Below are 18,399 nucleotides of genomic sequence, written 5' to 3'. Positions count from 1 at the left end.
TTTTATGCCCCACAATAAGCTGATCAGCATTCAGAGTTGCATTCACACATGTACATCAATATCAATATAACTTATATAATTTGATTGACTGCAGTTCAGTGGTTTAACACTATTCATAAAAACACAGAAAGTGGAGTCTCAAGGAAATATACATATTTATTAAGATTTTTTTTTAGTTTTTAAGGTTGATAACCATTGACCACTTTAATATATTTGTTCGTCAGAGCAATAGTTTTATTGGATTTTATTGCGTTAACAAATCTTTTTTCATATTAGCTTTTTTTTTTTTTTTTTTAAATTAAAGATCGTGTTTGTGCAGGTTTTATATGAAATGGATGTTTTTATGAGACAGCAGCTCAGTCAGTGAACCACAGCCCTTCCTCTCTTTGTTTTAATTCTCCAATTTATTTTCCACTTTGTTCATAAACTATAAGGTCTTGACTTTTACACACACATTTTTTTTGCATGATTTCTTCACTGTTTTGCTCATATGATCTCATTTGTGAAATACATATTTGTTTATATACCTATTCTTTTACATCTTTATTCCTCCTCACATTAATGTTTAGTTTTTATATGTAATATGGCATTTTTTAAATATAATTCTTGTGTGTTTATTTGGTATTTTTTATATTTGTTGATTACACAGCCCCTGATGTAGGCTCAGTAGAGCCGAAACACAGACTGTGTTAATTAAGTCAGCTTGATTTGCATCAATAAAGACTTATTTAAATTTAAAGTTTCCTTCATCTCCCCGATTGAAGCACTGCTGGGACACTACTTTGTGGGGTTTTTGGCCGTTTCCATGGAAATTTGGTTCCCTTCTTCTCTCCCTACAACATCTCCCCCTCAGCATCTTGTCTGCTGCTTTGTTTACTTCATCCATGAACAACACAAGTAGCAGGTCCTTCGTGCTTACAGAAGAAACAGACAGGAAATATATTTAATGTCAAGAACAAGCTAACGTTTTACTCCACCTCAAGACCTGATGTTAAAGCAGGGGTGTCCAATGTCGGTCCTCGAGGGCCGCAATCCAGTCGGGTTTTCAGGATTTCCCCAATGAATATGCATGAGATCTATGTGCATGCACTGCTTTCAATGCATATTCATTGGGGAAATCCTGAAAACCCGACTGGATTGCGGCCCTCGAGGACCGACATTGGACACCCCTGTGTTAAAGGCTCGGCGGAAGAAAAACTGTGCCCTTGGCATTTAAGTCTCTCGTGCCGTTCTTCTGGGTTTAGAAGATAATACTTTCATTATCATAAGATTTAAATGGGCTGGGTGCTGTTGTCAGCATGAGTACTTGCGCAGTTTACTTGCATGCAAAATAGTTTAACACTAGGTGGCTGTAATAGCGATGGAAATTGTGAACAGAAGCTAAATTAATCTGTGTAAAAAGTCTTCTACAGAATATTACGCTGGCCTCATACTGAACAAAACAAAGAATGCTTCTCGCGTTTTCAGAACAATACGTCAAGTTCTTTCCCATCTCTACAAATGAACACATTCCGTGCAACAGTTTTTGTCCTTGTTGTAGGAGTATATTACAGCATTACCTCCTGTGATGAGGGTTCAGCTCAACGATGATAGATTGTAATTGACCTTTCTTAAGGCAGTGGACAATGATTGGAGCTTCTGAATGATTAACTAAAGAACTTTCATGTTTCCATTAAGGCACAGTATATAAAAAGCAGGCAGCTCATTTCGAGTCAGGGCGAACAAAGTAACTGAATGATTTTGAACTTGGCTCAACATTTACCTGACGCTGCTGCTGGTTGCTCATTACTGTTTTATGCCTTTTTCACACTATTAGCAATATAGTTCAATGTTTGATTCAGAGACACTGACACAATCTTCAGTTTAATCCAATTTTTCAAGAGGGTGGTATGGTTGCTTATAAGTTAGGCAATAATTTCAAAGATCATTTGGTCCATTAGTTTTTTTTTTTAAGTTCAGTATTTTTTTATTGAAAATTTTTTGCATAACATAGGGATAAAACTTGATGGACCAGTGAAATAACTAAACATGGCTAAGCACCATGTCAATAGTGTTAAATTTGCCCCATTGTTATCACTGAATATCTTCTAGTTTTCTGGGGCATAAACCCATTTACATTAAATTTTAGTGTTCTCATATAAGACTGGCAGTAATTTATGCCATCGTGTGCCCATGTTTTTTTTTTTTTTTTTAATCTACATAGGTAAAACAGCAAGGATGCTCTGCATGCCCTTAATGCAAGCGTGGGCAACTACGGTCCTCAAGGACCACAATCCAGTCAGGTTTGAAGATTTCTACAATGAATATGCATGGGAACATTTTGTATACAATGAAAGCAGTACAAGCATATTTATTGTGGAAATCTTGAAAACCCAGATTGTGGCCCTCAAGGACCGCTGTTGCCTACCCCTGCCTTAATGGAACATAAAAAAAAGTTCTTTAGTTAATCATTAGGAAGCTCCAATCATTGTCCTCTGTCTTGAGAAAGGTCAATTGAAATCTGTCATCATGGTGTTGAACCCTCATCACAGGAGGCAATACTGTAGAACAGGGCTGCCCAAGTCCGGTCCTCGAAATCTACTGGCAGGCCAGGTTTTCAGGATATCCACAATGAATATGGATAAGAGAGATTTGCCTGCACTGCCTTCTCGATATGAAAATCTCTCTCTCATGCATGTTCATTGTGGATATCCTAAAAATCTTGCCTGCCAATAGATCTTGAGGACTGGACTTGGGCAGCCCTACTGTAGAAGTATATTACAACCAGAACAAATATGCATTTATTTTTTGTGGACTATGGCAAAGATGGTCCTCAGTTAGGATATTGAATGGTCTATTTTATTAATTTGTTTCTTTAACACATTTGGATAACTGTACTGAATGAAGTTTCATTGAAGTGGCAATGACAATTGTTAACCTCCTGCCCAAGACCCCTCCACATACCTTCCGAAGCAGACAGGAAGGATGCCTACTCCTTCTTGCCTTTGGACCCACCTGCTTCATACTGACTGCTCCCCGCCCCTGCTCGGTGCATCCTGGGATACACTGGAAGGGGCCTAATTACCAAATAAGGAGTTCTAATATGGTATTTAGATTCATCCCAGTACTTACTTACTTTCATTCTACATCCGCCCCACTGTTCCCTCTCCACCACTACATCCACCATTTCTAATCTGTACTTCATGCCTCTCCCAACCTTGTTCAATATTTATCTTTACTTCCCTATGTCCAACAATTCTCTTCTTTCTTCATTTCCCCATGTACGCCATCTCTCTTTCCCTCTCACTCGGACATCCTGTCCAATTCTCCCCTTCTATTCCTTCCTCCACCTCAGCATCTTTACCTCACTCCTTCCATCCTATGTCCCAATTTCATGCTCTCCTCACTCCATCTCTTTCCCTCTCACTCAGATACCCATGTCCAACAAGTCTCCCGTTCTATTTCCAGCTCAGTATCTCTTTCCCTTACTTCCTCCATTCTTCCATCCTATGTCCAAGTTCATGCTCACCTCCCTCCCTCCATTCTGTGTTCCAAGTTCATGCTCCAAGTTCATGCTCCCTCCCTCCTTTGTCCAAAGTTTGTGCTCCCTCAGGTTTCAGGTTTATTTAAAAATTTGATATACCGCCTTAGCAAAATTCAAAGCGGTTTTACATAATATAAAAACAAAGAATAAAGAGGGCATAAGTTAAAAACAAATTACAATTATTATTACAGACGATCAAACGCACAGACAAACATTAACATACCAATACAAAATGGAAAAGGGTAGAAATACATTTGTATAATGAAAAAGAGAGGGAGAAGGATCAAAACAAAAGGGAGGGGAACAAAAAATAAATAGTCTGGTACTTTGTAAAATAGGTTAAAATGATTAAAAAATGGCAAGGAACAAATTTCCATTGCAGTCCTTAGAAGGACTGTTATACTCCAAATGCGTCTTTAAAAAGAAAGGCCTTCAAGTTACTTTTAAATTTATTAAGTGATGAGATTTCTCTTATATAATTTGGTATTGAGTTTCAGATGGTAGGGTCCGTAACAGAAAAAATATTAGTGCGCATAGTATTAATGTGTCTTAAAGAGGGAATGGATAGCAGGTTTTGATTAGATGAACGTAATGTACGATGGGGGGGTGTGGGGGATTAGTAATCTGTTGATGAAATCAGGTTGGCCGGAAGTTATGGTCTTATGTGTCAGTAACATTATTTTATAGGAAATTTGGTGATCTATGGGAAGCCAATGGGTGTTGATCAAAAGTGGTGTGACAACATTACTCTGCTTCTCCCTTCCTGTCCCAATGCGACCCCCCTCTTCCCTTCTGTGCCCCAATGCGCCCCTTGTTATCCCTTCCCTCCCTCTGTGTGTCACAAATTTTTGCCTCCCTCCCGTGGGTGTTTATCTCCTCTGGCCGGCTCCCTCTGCCCAGCCACACTTGTCTTCACAAAGCCATGGCCAATGTTCCCACATGTGGCTGCCGGCTGATCCGGAAGCCTTCCTTCAGAGGTCAGCCATGTACCACGTGCAGGAGCTGCTGCTCGCAGCTTTGTGAAGAGAAGTGCGGCTGGGAGGAGGGAGCCAGCCAGTCAGAGGAGGTAAACACCAGCTGACGGGAGGGAGGCACAAAATTTGGGACACAGCACAGAGGGAGGGAAGGATGACGAGGGGCACGATAGAATATGGAAAGGAGGAATAGGGTCATGTTGGATGGGAAGGAAGAGGGTCGTGTTGGCACAGGAAGGGAGAAGAAGACCCCGGTTCATACGTACGAGTCCAGCATTAAGTTGCCCGTTCTTAACCTTGGGACTGCCTGTATATTTTTACACACACAATGTCTGGAAAAAATGGAACACCTTTACATAATTTCAAAATACAAATACTTTATAACTGTTTAGAATTTAACCCCACCCCATCTTTTACAAAACTATAGCACATTTTTTTAGCACTAGCTATGGTGGTAACAGCTCCAACGCAAATAGAATTCTTATGAGCATCAGAGCTGTTATCGCTGTGGCTGCCGCTATAAACCACACTACTGTTTTGTAAAAAGGGGAGTGGGGTGTTAGTATGATTTTTGAAAATACATTAATATATAATGGATTTTTTTTTCTTAATCCATAATTTGTGTTCAAAGTGTTCTTCTAGCTCAATGAATTCAGGGTTTTCATTAATTAAGCACTCAAACTGTTTTGTGAGCTCGATGCATTGAAGCATCTGTTGAAAAATGAAATACTCAGAAACATCTCAAATTCCAGGCAGTAGGAGGCTTTTGGGTTATTTGGAAAATGTTGAGGTCCCATTTTTTCTGGACATCATCAGAGTTTTGCAGCTTTTTCTAAACTTTCTCCTCAGAGCATTATGCAAGGTAAGTTGATTTCTTTTTGAACAATGAATGATTTATTTTATATTTAAAAGAAAGAAGAACATTACAGCTTAATGTTCCGAGATGGAGATTTGAATGGCTACAGATTGATCCCCTCCCAAAATTATCTTATTAGATTGAAATTAATTGTAGGTATAGGTGCTGGTCAATAATTTTGCCCCCATTTTAAGTTTTTGATTTTCCATTGCAAATGCAAGCAGTGTCTCACTTCCGGCTCACCACAGAATTGTTTCCCACGTACTCACCTTTATAGGATCCCCAGGGTCCCCTGAAGAAGACTTTTTGTCGAAACGCGGACCGTGTTGGGTCCTGTATCCCAAGCAGACTAGGTCCTTTAAGGCTCTTATGTGGATGATTTATTTTTATGTGGATGGAATTATTTTATGTGGATGATTTCAGTGTACCTTTGGAACTTTGACACTTTCAAATAAAGTCCATTTAGGAACATCGTCGCTCCACAGAGTTGGGGTTTTTTTTGGTTTTCTCAAGTTTTTGATTTTGCCAGTGTAATTACTTTAATCGCATTAGTCAGACCCTTTTCATGCACATGCAGTTGCACATTTCACAGAATGCTCTTTTCTGTGTATAAAAGGGGCTTTATGGGTGGAAAAAAATAACTCCCTAAGAGAATGGAAGCAGTACTTGGCAGCATATCTTGAAGAGAGAGGATTAAGGAACTCTCAAGATACTCAGGGAAGGAAAGGGAAGAGAGAGAAATATGACAGGATTACTTAAAATATTCAGTGAGCTTCAATTAAAGCACAAGATGGGGGCAATTTTCCATAGGAAAATAATTACAAGGAAAATAGATCATAGGAAGGCAGTTTGGAGAAAATGTTTTCTTACAGGGAGGTGGTCAATGCATGGAATACCTTGCCAGCCAGTGGCGTAGTAAGGGGGGGAGGGGGTGGTCCGCTCCATGCACCATCTTGCTAGGGGCGCCTGTAACTCTCCTTCTCTCTGCCCTCCCCCGCCGCACGCTCCCCTTGCCTTCCCCCGTACCTTTTTTATTTTTCCGACGCAAGCATTGCTGCTTGTGTTGGAGAAGTTAAAATGGTATGGGGAACGAGAAGGGGTGCCTATCACCCTCACTATGCCTCCGCTGCCAGTCTAAGTGTTTGAAATTAAAACTGTGGCCACAGTTACAAGTTAAACAAACTTAGTTAGCACATATTGTATACAGAGGACATCAGAGTAAAGGACGAAGAACTGGGGTCAAAAGTTGAGAGGGTTGTGTTCAGAGATGGAAATGTGTCTGCTTATTTAATTGCAAGAGAAAGTACAGCACAGGGCGGAGGTGCAGCTGCTATAGGCTGGCAAAATTATCCTGGAACATTTATGGTTATAATATTGGATGTTCTTAGCATGGGCAGCTGAAACAGACCAACTTGGCAATAACCCCAGTTGAAGGTAAAAGTGATAAGAGGCAAATCGCTTGCAGGCAGACAAGTTTGTATAGCCCACAGCCGAGAGTTAATCTTATCTGGAGCAGCACAATCAAGAACAAGTGGGCAGACTGAGTGGTGCGAATTGTCCTTTATCTGCTGCTTTATTCAAATGTTATAACCTAGAAATACACTGACAGAAGTTTTTTTTTTATTTAACCATTATCTTCAGCAAGTGGAAGTTAAGTGTATGGAGCCCTTTGGTGACCTCTTTAACTGTCATTTTCTCCATGTGATGAGGCTGAAATGCCTCTAGGATTTCATATCAAGCACCCATTTATAACACCAAAGCTATCACTATTGCAACAGTCATGATTTCCAATTCAAAGGGTTTATATTGATGTATCACAAGCACCTAGACATTTACGGCCGGATTCTGTAACTGGCGCCTATGTTGGTGGCCACCTTAAAAGTGGCCGCTAATTGTGTGTCAATCACTTGACAGGTCCGGTTACAGAATTGCACCTAAATTCAACCACGAGAGGCAGCTGAAATGTAGGCCTGGAAAACCCTGGCCTACATTTCAGCCGTGTATCTTTGCCGCCATGGGATCTTAAGTCAGGCTGCAGCAGGAGAAATTATCCCCAATCAGCTGAGCTGGCAGTGCTACCCAAAGCTGTGGCTTTGGGGAGTCTGTCAGCTCAACTGATCGGGGGTGGGTGGGGGAGAAGAACCCCCTCCCCCAACATGGGCAGGAGGGATGCTAACCCCCGCCTGCCAGAATCTGCGCACCCCTCCAACCGTGATAAGAAGGGATGCCCACTCCTTCCTACCTGCAGGCCCCCCCCCCGAACACATGACCCACCCCAACTGCTGAACCGCCCACCCCGACACCCCCCAAACCCCATTGTGAAGAGGTGGGCCTACCAGCCGGAGGATGTAGGCATCCCTCCAGCTGGCCTTACAGAAAAGGTATGAGGGGCATTTGGGAGGGTGTCAGGGTGGGGTTTTTGGGAGTATCGACGGTTGGAAGGTGTCATGGGTTCAAGTGTATCGGCAGTGGGTGTCATGGGTTTGTTGGGGGGAGGAGGCCTACAGCAGGAGGGAGTGGGCATCCCTCCTGCCGATGTCGGGAGGGTCCCCTGCCGCAGTTGCTCAGCTGATCGCGGCAGGTGGGTATTCCTTCCCCCCCACCTGATAAGCTGAGCAGGCAGGACTCCCCGAAGCCGCTTCAGAGAGCACTGCCAGCTCAGCTGATCGGGGATAACTTCCCCTGCTGCAGCTTATGGCTATGGTGGCTTGACTTTAGGATCCTGCAGCGCATAGATAGGTGGCTGAAATGTAGGCCAGGGTTTTCTGGGTCTACATTTCAGCCACTTTAGCTCTCCAATGTTGTCTAAGCCAACTTTGGCATTTTGCAGTCTAAAGAGGCTATTTAGCCACGATGCCAGCCGCCTTTAATTTAGGCATCGGTATGCGCTTTAACACTGCCGTTTTTTGCAGTTTATGATGTTTTTCAATTAACTTAGGCATCAGCAAGGCAGATGTGTGTTTAATTGAATAAAAGGCCAGAAGCCTGAAAAGGCTCCTTCATTAGGCATGGGCTATTATATCCAAAACCTGTTCATCTGTTAACAAAAAATATAATCATTTTGGTCCGTAGACCATGTTTTAATAAGTTCTAACTTTCCTTCACATCTGGCCTGATCAATTACAGTGAAAGTAGTTGCTTTTCCCTAGAGCTACAGGGCATCTCAGATCATGGTTGTACCTTTGGTCAGGCCTTAATCTTGTGTCGGTTCTTGGTAGAAAAGGTTTAATCAGTGGGTCCGGTTCATTCAGTTCTAGTGCAAATTGAGTAAATCCATAGTACAGTTCAAAGTCCTTAGGCATTGGATCTAGAATGGAAAGGGATAAAAAGGTTTCCATAAAATCCATCAATTGTGAACATTTAAACCATTCTGAGCTCTCCTGGGAGAATGGAACAGAAAATTGAAATCAATCAATCAATGAGGTCTTTTTATCATGAAGAAGCATTAAAAAAAAAAAAAAAAAAGAAAGAAAGTTATTTCAGGCTATGATTCCCCCCCTACTTACCACTATTGCAACATTTTATTCAAGTATTAATGCATGCTCATTAAAAAAAAAAAAAAAAAAAGTTCAATTACTTCAAAACTCTGCTGCTGGGTGATATTTAAATAGCACAAATAGAAAAGGGTGACCCCTGTTGATTGGCTTCTAGTTCAGGCATGTACTGGATTTAAATTGTTTATTGTAACGTAAGCTTCTAAACCGCTACTAATGACTGGGGAGTCAATTCTGAGCAGTTTGCATGAGCTTCAGTAAAGGTGTTACAATACATGAGCTCCAGTAATGGTGTCCCTTATTTACAGGTGCTTTTAAGAGGGGGTGCTGAAAAGTTCTCAGCCCAACCAAGAAGAGAATAGGAGTTCTTGGCCCCTCCCAGTGTATCCCAGAATGCACCGGGAAGAGGATCTAAGGCCCCGATTGGCCCGGGTGCCTAAGGCCCCTCCTATTTTGGAAAGAGTGAAGGGAAGAAAGATTGTATGCACAGTCAGAAGAAAAAAGTGCAACCAGAGACTCATGAAATCACCAGACAAGGTAGGGAAAATGATTTTATTTTAAATTTAGTGATCACAATATGTCTGAATTTATATCTGCTGTCTATATTTTACACTAAGGTCCCCTTTTACTAAACCGCAATAGAGGTTTTTAGCACAGGGAGCCTATGAGTGTCGAGAGCAGCGCTGGGCATTCAGCGCAGCTCCCTGCGCTTAAAAACTGCTATCGTGGTTTAGTAAAAAAGGGAGGGGGTATATTTGTCTATTTTTGTATGGTTGTTACTGAGGTGATAGTGCTTAGAGTCATCTGCTTTGACCTCTTTGAAAAACCCTGGAATAGGAATGATGATTAACATTTTCTATGCATACAGTATGCTTTGTGTTTTTTTTAAATTTTATTGTTGGTAGATCATTTTGACTTGGTCATTTAAAAAGTAGCTCGCAAGCCCAAAAAGTGTGGGCACCCATGATCTAGACACTTCTCAAGGTTATTAAGGTGAACCAGGAGACTATTTATGTATGCTGCTATCCTAAATGAATACAACCCTAAACAAACCCCTTCAATGTCTGGATTATTCTGAACCTCCTTAACAAAATATTTAAAGTTAGGGGGAAAAGGGGCATCCCTGCAGAGTGCTACAACAGATAGCAAATGAATCAGAGCGAATCCCATTAACCTGCACCCTATAAGCTCATTCAACCTGAATAAAAAGTTTGCCATGGCCATATTTCCACAATACTGCATACATAAAATCCCAAGGCATATGACCAAAGGCTTTTCAGCATCAAAGCTGAGAAGCAACAACAGAAATTGGAGCTGGTGAACAACCTCTAAATCAGGATCCTCCTGACATTTTTAGCAATACATCTTTTAGGCACAAACCCAACCTGTGGTTCTACAATTATAGAATGGCAAATTTGAGCTAATCTGGTTGCCAAAATTTTTGTTTCAAAATTTTGTAACTGCAAGATCATCTCTCTCTAACCCGTCATGGCTAACTGTTAGTTAAATAATTTTATGAGGCATCTCTCGCTGCCTCGCTAGCTTAGCCAGAAATGATCTCCCCCCCTATTATCATGACAAAAAAGAAAGTTTAAGTTTTTACTACAAATATTATTTTTCTGTTCATTGGTGAAAGAGATTAACTGATAATACCCAATCAAGTACTTAACAAAACAACCCTCAATCAGTACTTGAGAAAGACTGAGGTCCACGGGAGATATAAACCCTATACCAAACAATAAATAAATAATAAATTAATGAGTGTGGTGTATCCTCAGTATGATTGTTAAGGTATAACGAAGACTGCAGAAGCAGAAATCCAGGTTTTAGTCAATCGGCAGGCTATTTTCCAAGCCACGCCCACACCATCATAGGCATACACGTGTATATAGTGCTTTCAAGTGAATATATCTCCAGTGAGTGGAGATATATTCTTATATTTATATATTTATAAATTTCATTTGAAAGCACTTTTGTGTTATTTCACTATATACACTTGTATGCCTATGATGGTGTGGGCGTAGCTTGGAAAATAGCCTGCCGAATGACTAAAGCCTGGACTTCTGCTTCTGCAGTCGTCATTATACCTTAACAATCACACTGAGGATACAAACACTCATTAATTTATTATTTATTTATTGTTTGGTATAGGGTTTATATCTCCCGTGGACCTCAGTCTTTCTCAAGTACACTTCTCCCTCCGTATTCGCGGTGGATGTAGGTGCAAATACAGAAAAATTGAATTTTCACAATTGCAACATAAATATGGTCTGAATAAAAAACAAAGTTTTAAGTGGTTGCAATTGAAGCATGCTATTCAGGTGGGGTTCCCTGAATGGAAATCTTTAAATGATCATTACAGCTTAGAATTCTTATGTTTCCAGGCAAATTTTCTGGGTCATCAGGCCGCAAAGTGGTATAAAATTATATCTAATTATTTGAATAAGAAGCCTAAAAATGGATTAAGAGATATTTGGAGCATTGAGATTAAGCATCAAATTAATGCATCTCAATGGCCACGTATTTGGTCTTGGAGAATTAAAGGTACGATGTCAGCATCTATTAGGCAAACATGGTTCTTTTTGTTGCATAGAGCATTCTGGACCCCTACTAGATTACAAAAATTAGATTGCTCTAAGTCTAATAGATGCTGGCATTGTAAAATTGAAATTGGAACTTTAGACCATCTTTTATTTTATTGTCCATGTATTCAGGCATTTTGGATATCAATATGGGATCAAGTCAATATATTGATGGAAAATCATGTAGCATTATCCTACGACACAGTGATTTTTGGAATGTGTATGAGGGCCAAAAGTCAAATATCTGCAGCAAACAACAAATTATTGATGATTCTTACTGGAGTGGGAATTCAACAAATAACGACTAATTGGAAAGACTGTTCTAGATTGAATTGTAGTTTTTGGTGGAACTCAGTTTGTCATATGTACAAGATGGAAAGATTTCTTGCAGTACAAAGGGGGTATTTTAAAAGGTTTCAAGAGGTGTGGAGGCCATTAATTGATTATTATAATGATTAAGATTTATTCCTTTTCCTTAGAGGATAATTTATAAAAATAGGGTGGGGTGGGGGGGATAAGATAATTTAGTTAGCTAACGGTATATTTCAACTGATTAATGGATATAAGAAACATGGTATATAGGTATGAATAGAAAAAGAAAGAGGGTAAATTTATTGGAAATATGTTGTTATGAAATATAAGGGGATATATGTACTATGATGAGATATATATTGTTGTGCATCACTTTGTATAATAAAATGAATAAAGAGTTTGAGGAAGAAAGGGTGGGGGGAGGGACAGATTTAATGTAAGATTAATTGTATTATGAAAGAGAGATGTATAAGTATGTATAAGTTTGGACGAAATATTTTGTTGATATGGGAAGGGATGGGAGGTGGATGGGGGGTATTAAAACATGTATAATAATATTGTTTAAGAATGTCAAGTGAGTTATGTGAATTAATTGTAATAATATTGTACACTTGTTGAAAGAAATAAAAAGGAATAAAGAATAAAAAAAAAAAAAAAAGAAAAATTGCGAATAACTTTTCAATATGTTATTCGCAGTTTTAGGGATCTGCCACCATTTTTATTAAAGAAACCGCGAATAACCAGCGATTTCAGGGCAGGCAAGCAATTTGTCAGAAGAACTCTCGCTACCTCCCTCTCCCCCAACTCTTGAAAGCCAAGTGGGTCAGACATTTGCATCCTTGGAACCCTACTGAACTGGTACCGGTAAAACACCGCAGCTGCTCACCAGAAAACGGGGGTCGGGGGAGGGGAAAGCGGGACTGAGATGCAGCCAATATCAGGCTGAACTGACTTATGCAAATCCTGCAGGAGCGTCGTGGGCACGAACGGGGTTGGGTGGGGGAGGGAAGATGGTGCTGTTCTTTTTGTTCTCTTTGTTCTTTTTGTTATTGAGCTCTTTGGCAAATAAAAGTGGTAAGAGAGGGCGCGAGAAAGGGGCGGAGGGGAGGGAGGGGGTAAAAAAACAACCAACCAACCAATACAAAATAAACCCCAAACCAAACAATTAGTAAGCGAGAAAGAGGCGGCTAAAGTGCAAGCCCGTCGCCACTGGCTCCTGCCCTATTCAGTCGGACTTTACGACTGACAGACATTATCACCAATAGATATTGAGAGAGGCATGAATGGCGTTCCCTTAGAGCGAATAGAAATTTAGAGGGGGCAGGCAAGCCACCAGCGATTTCAGGGTACTGTACAGAACACTAAACGGAAAAAAATTTGGCTGATGACTTTTTTTTTTTTGGGGGGGGGGGGGGGGGCGGAGACAGTGGCCGACAAATCGCGAATAATCGAAACCGCAGATACGGAAACTGCGAATACGGAGGGAGAAGTGTACTGATTGAGGGTTCATTAATGAAAGAGAGCATTCAATAGTTGTGCCTTTTTCACCAAAGAAGGATGTGCCCTGAATGGCCTCTGGTCCTGACAAACTTGCTGCTCCAGAATAGCTCCTAATCATGTTACCTTTTCCTATGACTATGGTTTTCTGTCCTTACCGTATTTGATTTTGTTCTTTTCAAATTGTTTTAATTGTAAACCACTTTGATTTTACCTGAAAGGCAGTATATCAAATTTTAAATAAATTTATATAAGCAAGATGTCATTTTGCAGGACCATCTTTCCAACCTCCCAGTAAATGACAGGTTGTGTGCAATGAACAGCATACTCCTGCCTTTTCTGAACAAGGTAATCATAAATTTAACAAGATATAAAGCAGATGGGAATTTCCATAAATAAGGCCTCCTCAGCCTAGAGTGGAGTTGTAGTTCTATCCAAACCGAAACAGCATAAAGCCCGATTTTTGCCAAACAAACCTTAGAAAACATGGATTAGGCAACCAACAAGTAATAAATATGAAATTGGGAGGCATGAGTTTGGGATGGATGGGTATAAATCACACTCACATGGATGTTGTGTGTCCTGATTTAATGTTTTATTAAAACCTCCCTAGTAACAGGCAGGCTAGAAATGATCGAAACACAAGCACACACACAAACATATAGCTAGCTCTCCACACATCCAACACTTTATCTAAAAGAGGGACGCCATGAATAGTAAGTGAGAGTGAGTCAATGGAATAATGACCAAAGTACTGACTTGCTTTCCAGATGCATCTTGAGGATGCCGGGGTTCCACAGAACAAGCTGTCATGCCATTTGCCAAACAGACGATGCATAGCTTTCCCATGACTGTCCAGGACTATGCCCTCAATCTCATTCACATTAGGATTCCAATATTTTGCCTAGAATTAAAAATCAGATACAAGAAAAGATTACTTTTGAATATCTGTAAGTTCAAAGTGCTTTTCTTTATTTGTTATACGTTCAGATTCATATGTATTGCATTGTTACTACTTGAAAATCAATAAAGATTTATAAAAAATAAATAAAAAATCAGATACAAGACTACTGGAAAAACCATCATAATTACACAGCTAGAATGCACATGACTCTTAGAACTTACAGATATTTATCCTTTTCTTGGCCCTATAGTTTTTGTTGTTGTTTTTTTCCTGCTTGTTTAGGCCCAGCACTGGGACTCTAGCACTACAGAAGCAAACTGTTCCCTGTTTTAGCAAACCCTCCCTCCCACTGTTCCTAGAGTGGTGATCCCCTAGAAACTGGATCTAAATCCAGCCACCAGATGTCACCCTTGAACAGTAATGCTACAATCTAAGTGCTCATATTTATTTACTTGTTACACATGTAAATGTTTAGAATAATTGACTACTTAATATTTCCGGTATATAAAAAAATAGTTGACAACTTATTCAATATACCCTTCAAACCATTAGTACAATGTTCAGTGTAGTTAATGATCTTCTGAGGTTTTGCCCGCAAGATTATATAGCAAAATGCTTAATCTTAGAGGTCTTTATACTTCATCAGGTCAGTTTAAATTATTTCATCTTTTTTCATATAACCATTTTATCTGTCATAAATATTTTAAAACTTGTCTTTTAGCAATAGCTTTTAAATATCTGAAGTTAAAAAGTTGGAGACAGTACTGAGTAAATGCCATAATTCTGCCCAAGCACTACTCTGCTAATTCACACTTAACTTAGTGTGTATTTGCAAGGGGGGTATATATACAAGGGCAGTGCATAGGTGGGCTTTCTCTTATGCATATAACTTATCCAATACTGTAAATTACATGTATCCCTGCCTTATTTACTTATACCAGCAATATGGCTGGCACAATTCAGATACCTACATGGTGTGACAAACCCACAGCGGGCTCTGATTTTGTCCCAGGGGTTAGGGAAATTAAAGTATGATCTCTGGTCAGAAGAGCTGACCAAGTGAACAGTAAGGAATTAGAGTGGGCTGACTATCCCTCAAATCCTGAGTCAAGAAATGAAAGACAGAAGTATAATTACATTACATTACATTAGGGATTTCTATTCCGCCATTATCTTGCGGTTCAAGGCAGATTACAAATGATTGTCCGGAGATTAGAAGTACTTAGGGAGTAATTTGTACATTTCTTTGAGTTGCTAAGGATTACATCTGAGTTGTCAAGATAGTGGAGTAGTTGCAGGTGATGGTTGGGACATTACCGATTGTGTTAGTTGGGTTTTATATGGTTGTTTTGTTGTTGTTGGTTTTTTTTTTTTTAATAGAAGGGTTTTTATTTTTTTCTTGAAGGTTTTGTAGTCTGTGATAGTAGACTGTTCCACAGCAGTATGTGCCTCCCAGGTTTAAAAGCAGTAGAAAACCTGATAGGGTTTATTATGACAGACAATGGAGACATGTTCCTTTAAGGAAAGCTCAGCCCTGGTTATCCAGTAGGGCAGTGGTCTCAAACTCAAACCCTTTGCAGGGCCACATTTTGGCTTTATAAGTACTTGGAGGGCCTCAAAAAAAAAAGTTTATGTCTTATTAAAGAAATGACAATTTTGCATGAGGTAAAACTATAGTTTATAAATCTTTCCTTTTGGCTAAGTCTTAATAATAATATTGTCATTTATAGCTAAAGAAACATATGATCAAGAAACTGTTTTATTTTACTTTTGTGATTATGATAAATATACAGAGGCCTCAAAATATACAGAGGCCTCAAAATAGTACCTGGCGGGCTGTGAGTTTGAGACCACTGCAGTAGGGTTAATCAGTTTCAGTACCTGGATGAACTGAAACCAAGCCTCTTTCCCAGGAGAGAAGGGCGGGGGTTGGGTCCATTTAAGCTCGGTGCTCTTAGAACAAAGGAGAGGGAGAACTGGCAAGTCAGACAGCAGGAGTGCAGACCTGAGGAAAGGGCAGAAGCCAAGCAGGAGGTGGAAGGGAGGAGTCATTCCCCTCACACAGGCAGTGGCCAGGATGTGGAAATGACTGAAGAACTGCCAGGCTTGAGCTCAGACCCTGTGTCTATTTCCTTAGAGGAATTAATGGATACCTCTAACCCTTTTGGGGGAATACATGCTGGTTCAGAAGGTATGGATACCAGTCCTTAATTCGATAGTGTATGTAAGCTGTCCAGTGAAGATTTGCTTTCCTAGCAATACATTTGTTTTCCTCTAGGGAACTGTGTGCAGCTGACTCTAATTAAGGAGCAAGAGAGGGATAATGAGTTTCTCCTCAGAACCTTCAAGAGGTTTGCCTAGTTAAAGACTGAAAGCTATTCTCAGGTACAAATGACCTACTGCCTCTATGAATGTGCACCTAATCACTGCTGTATTATTTTCTTAAAAGTTTAAGATAAAGCCCTTGAACAAAACTGGGCTGAGCAATGTCACCAAGCTCAGAAGCTCTGAAACTAGGGCTTAAGTTTTGTTCTCTTTCCCTGCTTCAGGGAAGAGCTGAGCTGATTTCTTTTGCCTGCGAACTCTTAGATGTTGAAAGGAAGTTATGGAGTAATAACTTCAAGGAAATACTCTTACCTGGAGAAGAATACTGAAGCAAGTATTGTTCAGACCAGCTTGTATTTGGACTTTAAAAGAATTATTTTGGTACAGAAAGTTTGCTTGCATTTTGAAATTGCAACAATTACCTATATGCACTGGATGTCTGTTTCTGTTTGGAAAGTCCAATACCTGGTTGTTAACAATAAAGTCTGATTTTTGTTTGAAAGTATTACACTGGCCTGAGTTTCTATAAGCGGCATTCTGGTTGAAACAATGCCCGAGTCATACATACCTGAAGAGTCTTCCCTCTTTCTAGGAAAGCCATGCCAAGACCTCAGAAAGTCACCGTTCAGGCCATCTGCAACCTAGGCAGGGCTGGGGGTGTGACAATTGTAGGGGCAATGGTGTCAGGTTGTACTTATATTCTATAATGAAACTACACACCTTAATTCCATTATAGAATAGGTTCCTACTACATGGTCTTGGGGTGCCTAAATGAAGGTTCCCCAATTATCGATCTGCCCTGTTAATGACCATGACCCTCTCCATTCCAACCCTGACTGACCCACAGACTAAACCAGGGTTCTTTCCGTGTGGCAGGGTAGGGCACTGTCACCAATCTAGGATTTGTTTGTTCAAAGCATAGTAACTTTTAAAGTTTGCTCCAATCACTACAAATCCAAGCTACTCCCCTCAGGCACTGGTTCACAATCAGCGGAGGGCAGAAATAAACCCAAAATCACTTATACTTGAGAGGAAGAAACCAAAATCTGTAGGAAAACAAATTTTGTGGCAATAACATGGACCACCTCACCCCGGTTACCATCCATCCTATGCATGGGTTTGTAGTTCCTTCTTAGGGGGGGGGGAATCAAAACTATAAATCCATGCATGCAATGGTGCAAAACTAGGTTTGGCCATTCTGTCTAGTAAATAAATGACATGGTAACTTTCTATATTATGTCTTGAGGGCAAAGTGGGTGGTTCAAATGGATGATTAACAAAGAAGAAAAAAAAGGAGGACCTATTAATTATTAGAATAACATTTAATAGATCCAAGAGGAGATATTTAAATCGTACGGGGCTTCTATATGTTGTCAGTGGTGTATTTAAAAAAGAGTGGTTGTGTGTATGTTATACCAAATTTAGAAGCTGCGAGATGCTCACACTGAGTGGCCGTATGGTTTCAGGTGAAATTAATCTATACCTTAGAAGAAAATGCACTTAAGCTCTCTAATAACCGATTCACATCTTAGCCCTCCTTGTGTACGGTTAGGCAGAATCCTCTGGACCCCATTGGATTAGACAGCTACAGTGTATTATTGCCTTTGGCTTTCGCACCTTGGTGAATGTTAGCTTGCAGTGACAGCTGTCATCGTTTGTGTTCCTGATGATGACCTCCCCATAATGCTCTATCCACCGCTGTCCATTCAAAATGTTATGGATGCAAGATGTCACCTTGTTCCATTCATAGTGGTCCTTGAAACTTAGGGAGCAAAAAATATTTAGTTAATTTCACCTTAAAATTCAAAACCAGAGCTTTTATACAAGATGACTATTTCATTTCAGAAGAGCCCCATTAGGGGGCCCATCGGTAATCAGCAAGGTGGAACTTAACAAGCACACTCATATCTGGATCTTAATCTACACACTACA

The 18,399-nt window shown here is 40.1% G+C and overlaps 1 protein-coding gene across 7 annotated transcripts in view; it reads right to left on the bottom strand.

Moving 5' to 3' along the window:
* The window catches only part of OSBPL3 (oxysterol binding protein like 3), a 308,853-nt gene that overhangs the window by 11,987 nt on the left and 278,467 nt on the right, over positions 1-18,399 (bottom strand). For all 7 annotated transcript variants that reach the window (XM_033930823.1, XM_033930817.1, XM_033930820.1 and 4 more), the window contains 3 exons: positions 18,085-18,229; positions 13,998-14,142; positions 8,534-8,660 (listed from right to left, as the gene is read on the bottom strand). In XM_033930823.1, the coding sequence (XP_033786714.1) occupies positions 8,534-8,660; positions 13,998-14,142; positions 18,085-18,229 (417 nt within the window). The remainder of the gene's footprint in view (positions 1-8,533; positions 8,661-13,997; positions 14,143-18,084; positions 18,230-18,399) is intronic.

The sequence above is a fragment of the Geotrypetes seraphini genome, chromosome 2 (genome assembly GCF_902459505.1).
Source record: "Geotrypetes seraphini chromosome 2, aGeoSer1.1, whole genome shotgun sequence".
Classification (NCBI taxonomy): Eukaryota; Metazoa; Chordata; class Amphibia; order Gymnophiona; family Dermophiidae; genus Geotrypetes; species Geotrypetes seraphini.
The sequence above is the reverse complement of the archived record's forward strand: the minus strand, read 5'-3'. Positions and strand labels throughout refer to the sequence as shown.